At 44.5% G+C, this 17,379-nt stretch overlaps 4 protein-coding genes across 4 annotated transcripts; all 4 read left to right on the forward strand.

Annotated features, from left to right (window-relative positions):
• Positions 1 to 2,552, forward strand: LOC135488203 (tubulin beta-4B chain). The gene is made up of 3 exons (XM_064772699.1): positions 1 to 132; positions 830 to 1,049; positions 1,206 to 2,552. Exons 1-3 carry the CDS (start codon positions 76 to 78, stop codon positions 2,264 to 2,266), a joined length of 1,338 nt encoding a protein of 445 aa, XP_064628769.1. The 5' UTR covers positions 1 to 75; the 3' UTR covers positions 2,267 to 2,552.
• Positions 2,553 to 3,345: 793 nt separating this feature from the next.
• On the forward strand, positions 3,346 to 5,841 carry LOC135488012 (tubulin beta-4B chain-like). The gene is made up of 4 exons (XM_064772371.1): positions 3,346 to 3,475; positions 3,810 to 3,918; positions 4,209 to 4,319; positions 4,430 to 5,841. Exons 1-4 carry the CDS (start codon positions 3,419 to 3,421, stop codon positions 5,494 to 5,496), a joined length of 1,344 nt encoding a protein of 447 aa, XP_064628441.1. The 5' UTR covers positions 3,346 to 3,418; the 3' UTR covers positions 5,497 to 5,841.
• Positions 5,842 to 7,500: 1,659 nt separating this feature from the next.
• On the forward strand, positions 7,501 to 10,449 carry LOC135488287 (tubulin beta-4B chain-like). Its single transcript, XM_064772832.1, has 3 exons — positions 7,501 to 7,626; positions 8,615 to 8,834; positions 9,151 to 10,449. Exons 1-3 carry the CDS (start codon positions 7,570 to 7,572, stop codon positions 10,209 to 10,211), a joined length of 1,338 nt encoding a protein of 445 aa, XP_064628902.1. The 5' UTR covers positions 7,501 to 7,569; the 3' UTR covers positions 10,212 to 10,449.
• Positions 10,450 to 13,691: 3,242 nt separating this feature from the next.
• Positions 13,692 to 16,552, forward strand: LOC135488299 (tubulin beta-4B chain-like). Its single transcript, XM_064772848.1, has 3 exons — positions 13,692 to 13,823; positions 14,882 to 15,101; positions 15,421 to 16,552. Exons 1-3 carry the CDS (start codon positions 13,767 to 13,769, stop codon positions 16,479 to 16,481), a joined length of 1,338 nt encoding a protein of 445 aa, XP_064628918.1. The 5' UTR covers positions 13,692 to 13,766; the 3' UTR covers positions 16,482 to 16,552.
• Positions 16,553 to 17,379: the final 827 nt, after the last annotated feature.

The raw sequence follows: 17,379 nt of genomic DNA on the forward strand, positions 1-17,379 counted from the left end.
TTTGAACATCAGTTACGATATTCGAATAAGGCTTTCTTCATCACTGTCTATTTTTCACCACAAAAACTAGTCAAAATGCGTGAAATTGTGCACCTTCAAGCAGGCCAGTGCGGTAATCAGATTGGTGCTAAGGTAAGAATAGTTCAATGAATTGATCTTGAGTGATTTTTCCGTAATTTTGATGCAAACTCTCAATAATCTCGCCCCCCAGCATCACCGATGCGGCTGTGCCGCCATTGTACCCTTCCGTGGTTGTGCTGTAATGTACATGCATGCACAGGACAGGGTCAGGATGGAATACGCCAGATCAGGGGCCGGCCGGGGCCTCTCGCATGCAGGTTGAGGTTCATGAATTCAATCATAGCCGAAATCAAACTAGGCCTATCAAATCATGAATTCAAACAATTCAATTCAATTAATTCAAGCGCTTGGCTTTTGTCAAGACTCCGAGCAGACCTCATCGGCCCGTAGCCTACAGTACACGTACACCTGCTACCTACCGGAGTTTGAATCCCCCAAACATTTTTTTTTGGAAATTTTTTTATAACACAGGACAGGGACACCTCTTGTCCACTTCCATTAGCCCCAGTATGTCTCTAAAGACATTAAAATGCTTTAAAAGTTCATTACTTCATTCATATGATTAAAAGTCAAGAATGTAACGAAAAAAAAACTTTGAAGAACCGTTCCACACAAAGTTTTTTTCGTGCACGGGGAAATATATTATGGATATGGTACCATAGGGCTGGTCTAGATAATAGGAGATAGGCCGATTAATTGTTATTCACTTATTGTTGAATGAAATGCAACTTTTGATATATCCTTTCAGTTCTGGGAAGTCATCTCAGACGAGCACGGCATTGACCCCACCGGCACATACCACGGAGACTCCGATCTTCAGTTGGAGAGAATCAACGTATACTACAATGAAGCCACAGGAGGCAAATACGTTCCACGTGCCGTATTGGTGGATCTTGAGCCAGGAACCATGGACTCCGTGAGGTCCGGACCTTTTGGACAAATCTTCAGACCAGACAACTTTGTATTTGGTAGGTATCAAGGATTGACAGGTTGTACAGCTGGATTGACAGGTTGTACAGCTCTTTCATGATGGTCTTGTCCTCCTTGTGTCCATCTCGATCTCCATCAGATACTTGCTTTCTGTATCTCCCAACTACTACTTCATTTTCTTCTCCTCCCAACAGGTCAGAGTGGTGCTGGGAACAACTGGGCTAAGGGACATTACACAGAAGGTGCTGAACTTGTAGACTCTGTTCTCGACGTTGTGCGAAAAGAAGCTGAAAGTTGTGATTGTCTTCAGGGATTCCAACTTACACATTCCCTCGGTGGTGGTACCGGATCTGGTATGGGCACACTACTTATCAGCAAAATCCGTGAGGAATACCCAGACAGGATCATGAACACATTCTCTGTTGTACCATCACCAAAGGTATCGGACACTGTTGTTGAGCCATACAATGCTACCCTCTCAGTACATCAGTTGGTTGAAAACACTGATGAAACCTACTGTATTGACAATGAAGCTCTTTATGACATCTGCTTCCGTACCCTGAAGCTCACCACCCCAACATACGGAGATCTTAACCATCTCGTCTCTGCCACCATGTCCGGAGTCACTACCTGTCTTCGATTCCCTGGTCAGTTGAACGCCGATTTGAGGAAGCTTGCCGTCAACATGGTACCTTTCCCACGTCTCCACTTCTTCATGCCCGGATTCGCCCCACTCACCTCCCGAGGAAGCCAGCAGTACCGTGCTCTTACTGTCCCAGAACTCACCCAACAGATGTTCGATGCCAAGAACATGATGGCTGCTTGCGACCCACGTCACGGCCGTTACCTCACCGTTGCTGCCATGTTCCGTGGCCGCATGTCCATGAAGGAGGTTGACGAACAGATGTTGAACGTCCAGAACAAGAACAGCAGCTACTTCGTCGAATGGATCCCCAACAACGTCAAGACCGCTGTCTGTGACATCCCACCACGTGGTCTGAAGATGTCTGCCACATTCATTGGTAACAGTACCGCCATCCAGGAGCTGTTCAAGCGTATCTCTGAGCAGTTCACCGCTATGTTCCGTCGTAAGGCTTTCTTGCATTGGTACACTGGTGAGGGCATGGACGAGATGGAGTTTACTGAAGCCGAATCCAACATGAACGACTTGGTGTCTGAATACCAACAGTACCAGGACGCCACCGCTGAGGAGGAGGGTGAATTTGATGAAGAGGAGGAAGAAGAAGCAGCTTAAGTTCATATCTAACTGGTCAAAAAAATATCCCCATTCCTTATCTTTTCTAAACATATCAGTTGGTCCAGTTTACTGGAAAAATCTCATGTAACTCAGTAAGTTGTAAGCAATCTGTGGTTTCAGATTCCCTTGCATCATTCCCATAGGTTTAGTTCCTTGAAATTAGATTAGCCAGTCTCTATTTCTGGCAGAAACTATGTGATATTTCGACTTGATCACAAATACATGTACCGTATACCATGATAGCATTTTCAAGGGAAAAAATAAAGCAGATATTTTAGTAAAAGATCCTTCTTGCTATGTTTATGATACAATGTAGTTATGGGCGTTATTAAAGACCATGGAAGCAAAGTAATGTTGAATTGATTGAGGACAAGCTGCTGAATATGAATGTAGTGTCCATCCCCCCTTTTGACGGAAGACCCCTTTTCCAAAATAAATCGTGAAATTGAAGACCAAGCTAAAAAAGATATTTCTGTTCCCACTCCTTCCAAGACGGAGCCAAATTCCCCAGCCAGACAACGCCGATGTCATCGTTGTGAAACTGATGACGCTCCTTGCATTCAGCTGGTTGTGACTTTGTCCTCGAAGACCATTGTGACAAATGCACGCAACACAGCTAGCCGATGTCATCGTAAACTGATGACGCTAAAGTAAACTTATCCTGCATTCAGCTGGTTCTGGCTTTGTCCTCGAAGACTGCATTGTATATGTACAATTCCTGGGATCACTGCATGCGGTCAGAAGGTCCCGGGGCGTTATGTCTTGTCAACGCTGGTTCCGACCGCTGTCGTCGCGAGACGAGCCATTTCTTGATTGGTGTCGTTTCAAGGGCCCTGCGATATGAGGAGGGGGGGGGGGGGCATATGCTGACTGTCACATCATGGACTCTCATCAAGGAACAACCTCGATTGTGACGCTAGAACTTCGTTATAAAATTGTTTAGAAGAACCCTAAACAGTATAAAATGGGACATCACCCATTGTCTTCGATAAAAATGCGTCACCAATATATATCGTCGGGCCACGTGTCAGGTCATTGTCATGACTCCTATCGCGATAGATTGATACTATAAGGTCGATAACAAACCATTGACAACCATTAGTAAGGGAATATTCAACGAGCCAACTGTCCTCCTGCTAAATTATCAAAATGCGTGAAATTGTACACCTCCAGGCTGGACAGTGCGGCAACCAGATTGGTGCCAAGGTAAGAGAAAAAAACTATTTCTGAAATATAATTATCTGATCGTCTTGCCTGTATATCATTATTTGATATAAAAATGCATGTTAAATCAATATTCCCATCGCGTGATGTGCTGCGATGATGCTATGCTCCTCTTAATTGCTCCGTCTATGGCCCGTACGTAGAACCTTACATGGTGCAATATTAATCGAGCGTCTGCTGCTCCTGCGGCTATGGTTAAAATTGTGCGGGTGTCCTATGCGTCCTCATACTAACAGTAACAGTAACCTGCCCTGGACTTCATTGATTTCCCAACCTTCATTCAGTCCGCTGAACCCTCTTTTCCATTGCATTGCAGTTCTGGGAAGTCATCTCGGATGAACATGGTGTTGACCCCACCGGCACATACCACGGAGACTCAGATCTTCAGTTGGAGAGAATCAACGTATACTACAATGAAGCCACCGGTAAGAAAATATATAATCATGCCAAATGACAATCCTGAGATATTCCAAAGAGGTTCTTAACGCCGTGAGAAATTTCAAAGAAGTTCTAACGATAGGCATCTCTACGTCACGTAAAGCGACAGGAGGATAACCTAAAACGGTTTAGTCACATCCAACCCAATGACGTCGCCGACTTATCGTAGACATGAAAACAACTTGGGTGGGCAGGACGACCCCCGGTGTCAAGACCACTCCATTGGCAATGTCACAATGTTCAGTATCATTGTAACATCCTAATTCATCCGTTTCAGGAGGCAAGTACGTTCCACGTGCCGTTTTGGTGGATCTTGAGCCAGGAACCATGGACTCCGTGAGGTCCGGACCTTTCGGACAGATCTTCAGACCAGACAACTTCGTCTTTGGTAAGTATTTTAAGAAAAGAAAGTACTTTCTTCAGCATGATAAAAATTCCGAATCCCGATCATGCAATTTGCATCACAATTTGTAACTTATTTTTCGTTCCTCCCAACAGGTCAGAGTGGTGCTGGAAACAACTGGGCTAAGGGACATTATACAGAAGGTGCAGAACTTGTAGACTCTGTTCTTGACGTTGTGCGAAAAGAAGCTGAAAGCTGTGACTGTCTTCAGGGATTCCAGCTAACACATTCCCTCGGTGGTGGAACTGGATCTGGTATGGGCACGCTCATGATCAGCAAAATCCGTGAGGAATACCCAGACAGGATCATGAACACATTCTCCGTCGTGCCATCTCCAAAAGTATCAGACACAGTTGTTGAGCCATACAATGCCACCCTCTCCGTCCATCAGCTCGTTGAAAACACTGATGAAACGTACTGTATTGACAATGAAGCTCTTTATGACATCTGCTTCCGTACCCTGAAGCTCACCACCCCAACATACGGAGATCTCAACCATCTCGTCTCTGCCACCATGTCCGGAGTCACCACCTGCCTCCGATTCCCTGGTCAGTTGAACGCCGATTTGAGGAAGCTTGCCGTCAACATGGTACCTTTCCCACGTCTTCACTTCTTCATGCCCGGATTCGCCCCACTCACCTCCCGAGGAAGCCAGCAGTACCGTGCCCTCACCGTCCCAGAGCTCACCCAGCAGATGTTCGATGCCAAGAACATGATGGCTGCCTGCGACCCACGCCATGGCCGTTACCTCACCGTTGCTGCCATGTTCCGTGGCCGCATGTCCATGAAGGAGGTTGACGAACAGATGTTGAACGTCCAGAACAAGAACAGCAGCTACTTCGTCGAATGGATCCCCAACAACGTCAAGACTGCCGTCTGTGACATCCCACCACGTGGTCTTAAGATGTCCGGAACCTTCATCGGTAACAGCACTGCCATCCAGGAGCTGTTTAAGCGTATCTCCGAGCAGTTCACCGCTATGTTCCGTCGTAAGGCTTTCTTGCATTGGTACACTGGTGAGGGCATGGATGAGATGGAGTTCACTGAAGCCGAATCCAACATGAACGACTTGGTGTCTGAATACCAACAGTACCAAGACGCAACCGCCGAGGAGGAGGGTGAATTCGACGAAGAGGAGGAAGAAGAAGCAGAGGCTAATTAGCTGAATTTGACCAAATCCTTTGTGAACAAATAAAAAGCCAAAACTTGTGAATTCACGTTGACAATACTCAGCAATCCTCTAATAAACTTATGTCCTTATAAAGATTCTAAAACGAAAATATTTTCTTGGTGGTCCCTTTTGTCAATTTGATAAACTGTGTCGTTATAAAAGGAAATGATGTTGCCTTTATCATCAACGCTATCGTCATTCAATCCAAGCAATGTTAAAGCATTTTGGTGTTATACAGTTGTTTTATATATTGATATTTTAATCAATATAATAGAAGTTAGATACCTGCAATTTGTATTTTTCACAGTCAATACATTTTGAAATTTTGGTGGAAAATTCTGGTGTTATGAGCTATTTTTTTGCATATTCTTTGCCCACAAAAAGCATTGGTCAGCAAGTCATAATTGTCCACGCCTTCGGCTGCGACTAAGTTGGAGACGACGATACTAAAGCATGAACTCTGCCGAGAAACCCTGGTCCAGAAGTTGTGCCATGGCGTCGCATGTCGGTTGATCATACCTAGAAGGCGACAATGTCACAACCAGAATTCGCAATGGAAACAATTAGCCCTGATCGTTTCCCCCTCATTGTTTTGCGAAATCTAAAAAGATATTGGGGCGTTCTTCTCTGCCCTCCCCCCCCCCCCCCCCCCCCCAGCTGAAAAAGTATCTAGCTGCCTATCGTATGGAAACGCTGAAATATCACGGGAGACTACCAAAACCGTTACACCGGAGTGGAAGAAAAATTAGTCCCACCATTTTGATGCTTCTTCAGTATTGTCCTCTGTTTTTTTCAGCCCGCAATCGCACAATGAATGTAAAATATTTTGGAGATTGAAGTTCACCAACTGCATGGCATTTGATCCCTTTCACACCGGCGGTATCTCTCCTTCGCTCCAAATTCACATATTTTGTCTTTCCCATTAAGGGGGAGGGACGAGCCCAATACAGTTTCGTCCGGGGTGTTATGACCAAGTCAGTACTTGGCCATTGCTTGGGAGGTCTTTTCATTTTGGCTTGCGCTATATACTTCAAAGTTTCTCTTTAAGCAGCTCGGATCTCATGGAAGGGTCAGCAGTGAAACTCGATTTCCTTTTTACATGACACCCTGTATTGTAGTGGGCAAACGAAAAAGCTAATTTCATTTGTTGTGTTTGTCATAATGTAATTGGGGGTAAGTATGCATGGATAATATAATATCCATTGGAAGTTATGCAGATCGTTCCAGGGGTTTGGGTGACAGCCCCCCCCCCCTCCCCCATTTATATAGTGTAAGCCCTTGAATAGGCCTGGCTAATGCGACGTTGTTAGGATAACAAGACCCAAAGAGGTAAAGAATTTTGAAATCACCTTGAAAAAGATAATTTCTTTCTCTCATCATGGTGCAATCCATGTTGGATATGGAAACAGGAAGCAGAAAATGCTTCCCCCTCCCCCCCCCCCCCCCCCCATTCCTTGAAAAAGGGTCCGTCGCTATTGTTTGGTAAATGGTTTGTTTTATCGACAGAGGCCAAATACTTGTTTACCTTAAATATACGATTTCCAATACACCACATAGATTAAAATCAGTCCGTAACGACCATAACGAACCTTCTTATGATTCTGTCCCTCTCCTGACCGAGTTTACAGTATTTTCACCTGATAATTTCATACTGATATTAAAGAGACACCCCCATTGAAAATTCATGGTCTCTTAATCGAACAACGTGAATCAGTCCTCTGACTGTGTACCTTAGTCACTCGAAGACCACCAATTTGATGCCCATGGCTCCTGCCTATAGTCCAGCTTTAAACAACCTTACACCAGGCGCTTGACCAAGAAACAAAGATGTATTTTTTGGCCTTTTAATCCATGGTGACGGTTGACAAAATAAACCCCATAATAACCTTTCGCGGCAATCAATAGAATATTACGTCAACTATTCGTTGGGACTTGTTATTATTACGTAATATTCAAATTCAAACGACCGGGGCTATATAAGGCGTATCTAGGGCAACTTCTCATTCACAGCTCAGAAGCAAGTCAAGGAACTACTCCAATACCAATCCACACCCAACCAACAAAATGCGAGAGATTGTTCACCTTCAGGCTGGTCAGTGCGGCAACCAGATCGGTGCCAAGGTAAGAACATTATTTCACGATTTCATTATTAGTGTTACCGACGTTTTCCTCTCATTTCTTTGGGTTAGTTTTACTGGGTAAGTTTTATTCGAAAGAAACAGGCTCGGTTTATATGAATATCTGCATCGTAGGCATTGTTTGTTTCCATCAGCTATGTCATAACTGGAAACTTGAATGATCAAATATAAACCAAACAGTCTTAATGGAATGTTTTTTACGAAAGTTTCGCCTCAGATTATCTCCTCCCTTGACTAAAGTTGTCCTGAGGAGTAAGTTGTCTACGTTGTTTGTCACAGCATTCCTGGTTGCCAAGGACAATGACCAACAACATAGTTCACTTCAAACTAATTACCCACTTTGAGTGATCTAAGACGATAATTCTTTCACGGCAGTATTAATTTGGAAAAAATGATCATACTAGTATATTGGTTATTTCCTTTTTTAACTTTGGTCCCATTCATCTTGTGGTCTCCATCTTGAAAACGGTTGGGGTTTTCGCGCCTATTTTCCAGTGAATAGGGGTTACATAATGAGCGGTAGATAACATTGTCAGTAACCTTGACATTGTTCATATAAGTCCCCAATAATGTAATATTCAATAATCTTAGGCAACACAGGTAAATACCTAAAAACACACAGCCACCCGCATTGCAATCTTTTAAAAGAACTTCAGTTAAGGGCCACAGGTCCCCAATGCATGAATGAATACAGCAGCTACATGGGGCAGATGTCACGCTTGGAAGCACCAAATGAAAAGAGCAATTCAAACATTTCGGAGCAGCGTGACGAACTAGACGATTAATTCTTCGTTTCCATGACAATGCTTGATCGAGGAGCTGCCTCCAGATAAAAGGGGTCATGGATTCCGGCAGTGTTTATAATTATTCGACGGTTTAATACCGGTAATAAGATTCTTAGATTAGAGGTCATATCATCTCATAATCGATAATATGATATCGTATTAACGTTGGCGCTCTTATTCTTTCAGTTCTGGGAAGTCATCTCAGACGAGCATGGCATTGACCCCACCGGCACATACCACGGAGACTCCGATCTTCAGTTGGAGAGAATCAACGTATACTACAATGAAGCCACAGGAGGCAAATACGTTCCACGTGCCGTATTGGTGGATCTTGAGCCAGGAACCATGGACTCCGTGAGGTCCGGACCTTTTGGACAGATCTTCAGACCAGACAACTTCGTCTTCGGTAAGCATCCACAGAGTAGGCTAATTGAATTTTCAAATGGCTAAAATAGCCTGCAGGTGATGGCCAAGAGACGAGGCAACAACCCATCCCTCTGGAGCTGCATATTAACAATTATTGTCCTTGTTAATCACAATTATTGTCGAGGTGATGAGGCCACAGTTGAAACTGTAAAATGTTCTTCCCAACGATCTGAAATTGTAATTTGTATAGCTCTTTACCATGCTCACCAGACACACTTAAACTTCTTTATGGCTATGGTACTTGTGCTGATATTTTAGTTCCAATACTTAATATTCTTTCTGTCTCCTCCCAACAGGTCAGAGTGGTGCTGGAAACAACTGGGCTAAGGGACATTACACAGAAGGTGCTGAGCTTGTAGACTCTGTTCTTGACGTTGTACGAAAGGAGGCCGAAGGCTGTGATTGCCTTCAGGGATTCCAGCTCACACACTCCCTTGGTGGTGGTACCGGATCCGGTATGGGCACACTTCTCATCAGCAAAATCCGTGAGGAATACCCAGACAGGATCATGAACACATTCTCCGTCGTGCCATCACCAAAAGTATCAGACACTGTTGTTGAACCCTACAACGCCACCCTCTCCGTCCATCAGCTTGTTGAGAACACCGACGAGACCTACTGCATCGACAACGAAGCTCTCTACGATATCTGCTTCCGTACCCTTAAGCTCACCACCCCAACATACGGAGATCTCAACCATCTCGTCTCTGCCACCATGTCCGGAGTCACCACCTGCCTCCGATTCCCTGGTCAGTTGAACGCCGATTTGAGGAAGCTTGCCGTCAACATGGTACCTTTCCCACGTCTTCACTTCTTCATGCCCGGATTCGCCCCACTCACCTCCCGAGGAAGCCAGCAGTACCGAGCCCTCACCGTCCCTGAACTCACCCAACAGATGTTCGATGCCAAGAACATGATGGCTGCTTGCGACCCACGTCACGGCCGTTACCTCACCGTTGCTGCCATGTTCCGTGGCCGCATGTCCATGAAGGAGGTTGACGAACAGATGTTGAACGTCCAGAACAAGAACAGCAGCTACTTCGTCGAATGGATCCCCAACAACGTCAAGACCGCCGTCTGTGACATCCCACCACGTGGTCTTAAGATGTCCGGAACCTTCATCGGTAACAGCACCGCCATCCAGGAGCTGTTCAAGCGTATCTCCGAGCAGTTCACTGCTATGTTCCGTCGTAAGGCTTTCTTGCATTGGTACACTGGCGAGGGCATGGACGAGATGGAGTTCACTGAAGCCGAATCCAACATGAACGACTTGGTGTCTGAATACCAACAGTACCAGGACGCCACCGCCGAGGAGGAGGGTGAATTCGACGAGGAGGAGGAAGAAGCCGACGCTTAAATTTGAATCTGTACCAATCGATCATAAACAATACCTACAGAACTGAAAATTAACATTAACATCCACCGAATGAGAAATATCCTAAAATGAACCAAAAAAACACCATGGTTTCTCATGAAAATCTATTTTACCTTGTTAAGGTCGAACATGTATTGTAATACATGCCTGCACTAGCCAAACCATGACAATTTGTTAAGTTTTATATCTTCAATTGTGAAATTAAAGTTTTATACAAATATCTTATCTTTGTTGCGCCTTTATGGCTGAACGCCGTGGCTTCGAGCATTTGCCTTGATTGCGTGTGTGTCCTACTAATCGGGACAGATCTTGAGATCGGACCATGTCGCCCCGTAATATCACACCCTCTGAAATGCTCTTACAAGAATGAGCAGACCAATGTGCTGATGTAGCAGTAGATTATAGTCCAGCACTAATGGCCTCTAAATATCATTTGGTCCTTGCTATGACACTGGTGTAGCAGTAGCCCCTACTGACACAGTCACATTGGCCCTAACCAGATAAAGCCCAGCAGCCCCTCGTCGTAATTAACTTGGTCCTTTCCAAGACGCCGATGTAGCAGGAGATAGCTCAGTAGACTGACATAATCAACTTGGCCCTTTCAAATTTATTGGTGTAGGAGTCCGGGAAGAATAGCCCAGTATTCTGGCACACCTTGGTCCTAGCCAATCAGGATGGTGATGTAGCAGTGAATATGGTCCATCGTACTCGCACAATCACATTTGCCCTTCGCGAGATACTGGTGTAGCAATAAATATAGTCCGGCATACTGTCACAATCAACTTGCTCCTTACCAAGATTGTGGTGTTGAAGTAGATAATCTAGCATACTATCACAATCACCATGGTCCTCGCCAAGATACCGGTGTAGCAGTAGATATAGTCTAGTATACTGTCACAATCACCGTGCGCCTGATCCTCGCCAAGATACCTGTGCAGCAGTAGATATAGTCTAGCATACTGTATCAATCAACTTCGTCCTTACCAAAATGACGGTGTAGCAGTAGAGATAGTCCGGAATGAATACTATCACAATCAATTTGGTCCTTTCCGAGATACTGGTCGAGCAGTAGATATAGTCCAGCATACTTTCACAATCAACACGTTCCTCACCAAAATCTTGTTGTAGCAGTAGATATAGTCCAGCATAGTGTCAGCATATTGTCACATTCACTATAGTCCTTACCAATATTCTGGTGTAGCAGTTAATATAGTCCAGCATTCTGTCAGAAGCAACTTGGTCCTCACCAATATACTGGTGTAGCAGTAGATATAGTCCAGCATACTGTCACAACCAACTTCGTCTCTACCAATATATTGGTGTAGCTGTAGAAATAGTCCAGCATACTGTCACAATCATTGTGGTCTTTACCAAGATAATGTTGTAGCAGTAGAGATAGTCCAGTATACTTTCACAATCATTGTCGTCCTTACCAATATACGGGTGTAGCTGTAGATATAGTCCAGCATACTGTCAAAACCAACTTCGTCTCTACCAAGATATTGGTGTAGCTGTAGATATAGTCCAGCATATTGTCATAATCAACTTCGTCTCTACCAAGATATTGGTGTAGCAGTAGAGATAGTCCAGCATACTGTCACAACCAACTTCGCCTCTACCAAGATATTGGTGTAGCAGTAGAGATAGTCCAGCATACTGTCACAATCATTGTGGTCCTTACCAATGTACGGGTGTAGCAGTAGAGATAGTCCAGCATACTATCAAAGTCAACTTCGTCTCTACCAAGATATTGGTGTAGCAGTAGAGATAGTCCAGCATATTGTCACAACCACCTTCGTCTCTACCAAGATATTGGTGTAGCTGTAGATATAGTCCAGCGTATTGTCATAATCAACTTCGTCTCTACCAAGATATTGGTGTAGCAGTAGAGATAGTCCAGCATACTGTCACAACCAACTTCGTCTCTACCAAGATATTGGTGTCGCAGTAGAGATAGTCCAGCATACTGTCACAATCATTGTGGTCCTTACCAATGTACGGGTGTAGCAGTAGAGATAGTCCAGCATACTATCAAAGTCAACTTCGTCTCTACCAAGATATTGGTGTAGCAGTAGAGATAGTCCAGCATACTGTCACAACCAACTTCGTCTCTACCAAGATATTGGTGTAGCAGTAGAGATAGTCCAGCATACTGTCACAATCATTGTGGTCCTTACCAATGTACGGGTGTAGCAGTAGAGATAGTCCAGCATACTATCAAAGTCAACTTCGTCTCTACCAAGATATTGGTGTAGCAGTAGAGATAGTCCAGCATACTGTCACAACCAACTTCGTCTCTACCAAGATATTGGTGTAGCAGTAGAGATAGTCCAGCATACTGTCACAATCATTTTGGTCCTTACCAATATACGGGTGTAGTAGTAGAGATAGTCCAGCATACTATCACAATCAACTACGTCTTTACCAAGATCTTGGTGTAGCAGTAGAGATAGTCCAGCATACTGTCAAAACCAACTTCGTCTCTACCAAGATATTGGTGTAGCAGTAGAGATAGTCCAGCATACTATCACAATCATTGTGGTCCTTACCAATATACGGGTGTAGTAGTAGAGATAGTCCAGCATACTGTCACAATCAACTTCGTCTCTACCAAGATATTGGTGTAGCAGTAGAGATAGTCAGGGAAGAATACTGTCAAAATCAACTTAGTCCTTACCAAGATATTGATCATTTTCGTCGAGGGTCACTGTGCTCATCTCGGACAATGATGCTGAGGTTCCGTGTGGTTTTATTTGTAGTCAATGGTAACTATGCCTGTGTAGTATTAATCCATACAGCATAAAGATTTATCAGGATTTCTAAACAAGCTTTGCCAGTCGTAATCGATCAGTTTGAGTTACCCCTTGGTGTGAGATTTAGGCCCTTGGCGACGACGAATGATTTGAAAGGATGTGTGCATAGGCCTGAGGAGGCCCCCCGGAAATTTAGACCAAACGAAATAGTGGTTTGTTTCCAAAGTTCTTTGACCCTAATATACATACCAAAAAGCCCTGAATCCCTAATATATCCGTAAGTTAACCGCTCATTCCCTGGAGCCCAATCTAGTGTAATAGTTTTTAAGTTCCCCTTGAGAGCGAGAAGTCTCACATTTTATGGTGACGAATTAAGGCGTAGTTCTATAGAGACCCGAAATCTTTACTGGCAATACCTCACATAGATCCGTTGTCTCGGACACTTTATCTCAACTGACAGATTTTCCCACCATGCACACCTGAAGCCCAATATTATCCAGGAGGGAGTTCATGATGGACGATTTTTTAATTGAACCCCAAGAAACCAAACTGTTAACCGCGTGGACTTGGTCCATGGCGACGGTTGGCAAAATAAACCAAACAATCATTTCCGTTGGAACAAGCTAAGAATGGCTATTACATAATTTTCCCATTTCGTCACCACGAAAGGCGATTATCGTGACCCGAACCTATAAGTGGGGTAACCAGGTAAATCGAGCACCATTCACGCTAAGAAACAAGACAAGGAACTAACCCCAGTCCCAATCCACACCCAACCAACAAAATGCGAGAGATTGTTCATCTTCAGGCTGGTCAGTGCGGCAACCAGATCGGTGCCAAGGTAAGAAATATTTCTGATATTCCACCCGTTATATTATTTCGGAACTCATATGGATATTTAGTAAAAATTTGGGGGAATTTTGATTCATGAAGGGCAAGATCGAGTGGGATTGACTGACCGGTTAGTGCCAGGGACGTTTTCGTCTCATCATAAAATGGGACTTTCGTTCTATTAATTAAGGTGAAACTTAAGTGACACCATTTTACCAATCTAAGAAACACCAGAACTCATCCAAAACCAACAAAATGGGAAAGCATTATCCGGAGGACATTGTCATCTCTGGCCTGCATGGCCTTCGAAAATCGTCTTTTTGGCGTTTGATAGGGTTCTGGTTGTCCTAAGATTGGCAAAATAGAGTCGGTTTAGTTTCACCTTAACACATTCCAACCTAATTGGCTTCCGAAAGGTGCTTTCAAGATTGGGTACAAGAACCCTATATTTTTAGCACAAATCCCCAATCTGTTGGTTTTGTTGTCAAAATTATTTCGTTGTCAAGGGCGTCAACAAACTTTTTGCTTTCGGCTCCGAATCATCTAACTCCTATTCCTACGGGGTTCAGTCTTTGTACTCTCCCACCTCTAAAACGGTTGGCATTTTTGCGCCAAATAGTTGCACAATACGGGCGATAAGTTTGTTGTCATTGTCCCCAATCACAAATCCTCAGTCAAACTTTGATTTCTATTGTATATGTCGAAAAGCAGTGCTAAAGAATAGCCTACATAGTGAATTACTGGTTGGAGTGAATGGACCAAATCGTGTTGTCCTTGGTGCACAGGTCTGTCAGCTTGGGCAGACGTCACGCCTGAACTGACATTATGAAAAGATCCATTCAACTCAGCCAGTGGAATGTTGCCCTTAGCGATCTGGAACTGGACCAAAATCGTTGACTATTAGAGAGGTTGAGAATTCACTACGTGTGCTAGCGTAAATGCACAACCATTGACGTTGGCAGTTTTGTTAACTTGTTTTGTCAGCGTAACCATGGTAACATGGTCAAATTAACTCCTTTACTCCTTGATTGCCAATGTAAATACGTTTTAATCATTTTATCCCTTCAGTTCTGGGAAGTCATCTCAGACGAGCACGGCATTGACCCCACCGGCACATACCACGGAGACTCCGATCTTCAGTTGGAGAGAATCAACGTATACTACAATGAAGCCACAGGAGGCAAATACGTTCCACGTGCCGTATTGGTGGATCTTGAGCCAGGAACCATGGACTCCGTGAGGTCCGGACCTTTTGGGCAGATCTTCAGACCAGACAACTTTGTCTTCGGTAAGCTTGCATACATGATAACTGAATCGCCTAATGTCAGAAATATGGACTTCAGTCCGAGAGTCCACAACCCAGGTCACATCCTATCCTACTAGAATCTGCATTTTTACGCTGAATCATGTTGAGTTAAGCTAGACAAAAAGGTGCCGTCATGGCTAAAATTAATGACATGTCTCCCCTGTCAAAATAGGGCACAGCGCCACAATCATCTAATGTTGGGAATCTGTTTTGTTCAGTCCCCTTGCTGCATTTTGATAATGTATATCCGAGTGATATTTGCATTCCAAAACTAAATATTCTTTTTCTCCCCTCCTAACAGGTCAGAGTGGTGCTGGAAACAACTGGGCTAAGGGACATTACACAGAAGGTGCTGAGCTTGTAGACTCTGTTCTTGACGTTGTACGAAAGGAGGCCGAAGGCTGTGATTGCCTTCAGGGATTCCAGCTCACACACTCCCTTGGTGGTGGTACCGGATCCGGTATGGGCACACTTCTCATCAGCAAAATCCGTGAGGAATACCCAGACAGGATCATGAACACATTCTCCGTCGTGCCATCACCAAAAGTATCAGACACTGTTGTTGAACCCTACAACGCCACCCTCTCCGTCCATCAGCTTGTTGAGAACACCGACGAGACCTACTGCATCGACAACGAAGCTCTCTACGATATCTGCTTCCGTACCCTTAAGCTCACCACCCCAACATACGGAGATCTTAACCATCTCGTCTCTGCCACCATGTCCGGAGTCACCACCTGCCTCCGATTCCCTGGTCAGTTAAACGCCGATTTGAGGAAGCTTGCCGTCAACATGGTACCTTTCCCACGTCTTCACTTCTTCATGCCCGGATTCGCCCCACTCACCTCCCGAGGAAGCCAGCAGTACCGTGCCCTCACCGTCCCGGAACTCACCCAACAGATGTTCGATGCCAAGAACATGATGGCTGCTTGCGACCCACGTCACGGCCGTTACCTCACCGTTGCTGCCATGTTCCGTGGCCGCATGTCCATGAAGGAGGTTGACGAACAGATGTTGAACGTCCAGAACAAGAACAGCAGCTACTTCGTCGAATGGATCCCCAACAACGTCAAGACTGCCGTCTGTGACATCCCACCACGTGGTCTTAAGATGTCCGGAACCTTCATCGGTAACAGTACCGCCATCCAGGAGCTGTTCAAGCGTATCTCCGAGCAGTTCACCGCTATGTTCCGTCGTAAGGCTTTCTTGCATTGGTACACTGGCGAGGGCATGGACGAGATGGAGTTCACTGAAGCCGAATCCAACATGAACGACTTGGTGTCTGAATACCAACAGTACCAGGACGCCACCGCCGAGGAGGAGGGTGAATTCGACGAAGAGGAGGAAGAAGCTGACCAGTAGGACTCTTAAGTTCGAAACCATCCAATCTGACGAAATCCAATGACAATGACCTTAGAAAATGTTTGAATTTTGCAAGAACTTAATGAACAATTGATGATAGCCCATTGCTTATCTCTCAAAATGTTTTCTTACTTGTAAAATTTAAAATCGGACGCTCTTAAACTTGAACAATGGCTTATACTATGTTGGGGTGAAAAGTTAGTTTGTCTTCGGCCACCTCACGGGCCAGCCGGGATTCAACTAACTTTTTCTCCCCAACATACATGACGAATGGACCAAAAAGTCTGAGACTTCATGTACCTTCTTCTGGTTTGCTTGGGAACACTTACGTTGACGTTATGTGCATCTTCGGTTGATTGGGGGAAAGTGCATGTTTGAAACCCCTCTTTGTCTGCATTTTGTATACAATAAAAAGGGACAATTGTAAATGGTAAATTAAATCGTCTGTTGTTCTTCTCGAAGGTAAACAGCAACCTCTCTGCACATTCGAAGAGAGTTTATCGTTTCCCTGTGGTCAGCCTTCAAAAGTTGTAGACAATATTGCATTTTGGTTTGAGAGGAAACTAACGAAACTAAGTTGTCTTAGTTCGTGTGATCATTTGCAATATTGACAGCTTTGGCCTACCAAATACTGCTTGGTGCAAATGGTAAAGGAGAAAGAAGGCGAGAAGCTTTGAATCTCAGGATTTCATCCTCTTTCGGTTTAAGAATTGGGTGTGAAGTTCTGTCCTGTTCGCATGAACCGGAAGAAGTTACACAATAGCGCTTTCATCAATAAGGCTGATGAACTTCAACGTGCATTGGCACGACACCAACTGACTGGACAAGGAAGTTCTTGTTGCATCTTGGATGCTGCAGATTCCCAGGATGTTTCGGCGCTGCCCCCCAGGCCAATGGT

Source organism: Lineus longissimus, chromosome 5 (assembly GCF_910592395.1).
Source record: "Lineus longissimus chromosome 5, tnLinLong1.2, whole genome shotgun sequence".
NCBI classification, from domain to species: domain Eukaryota; kingdom Metazoa; phylum Nemertea; class Pilidiophora; order Heteronemertea; family Lineidae; genus Lineus; species Lineus longissimus.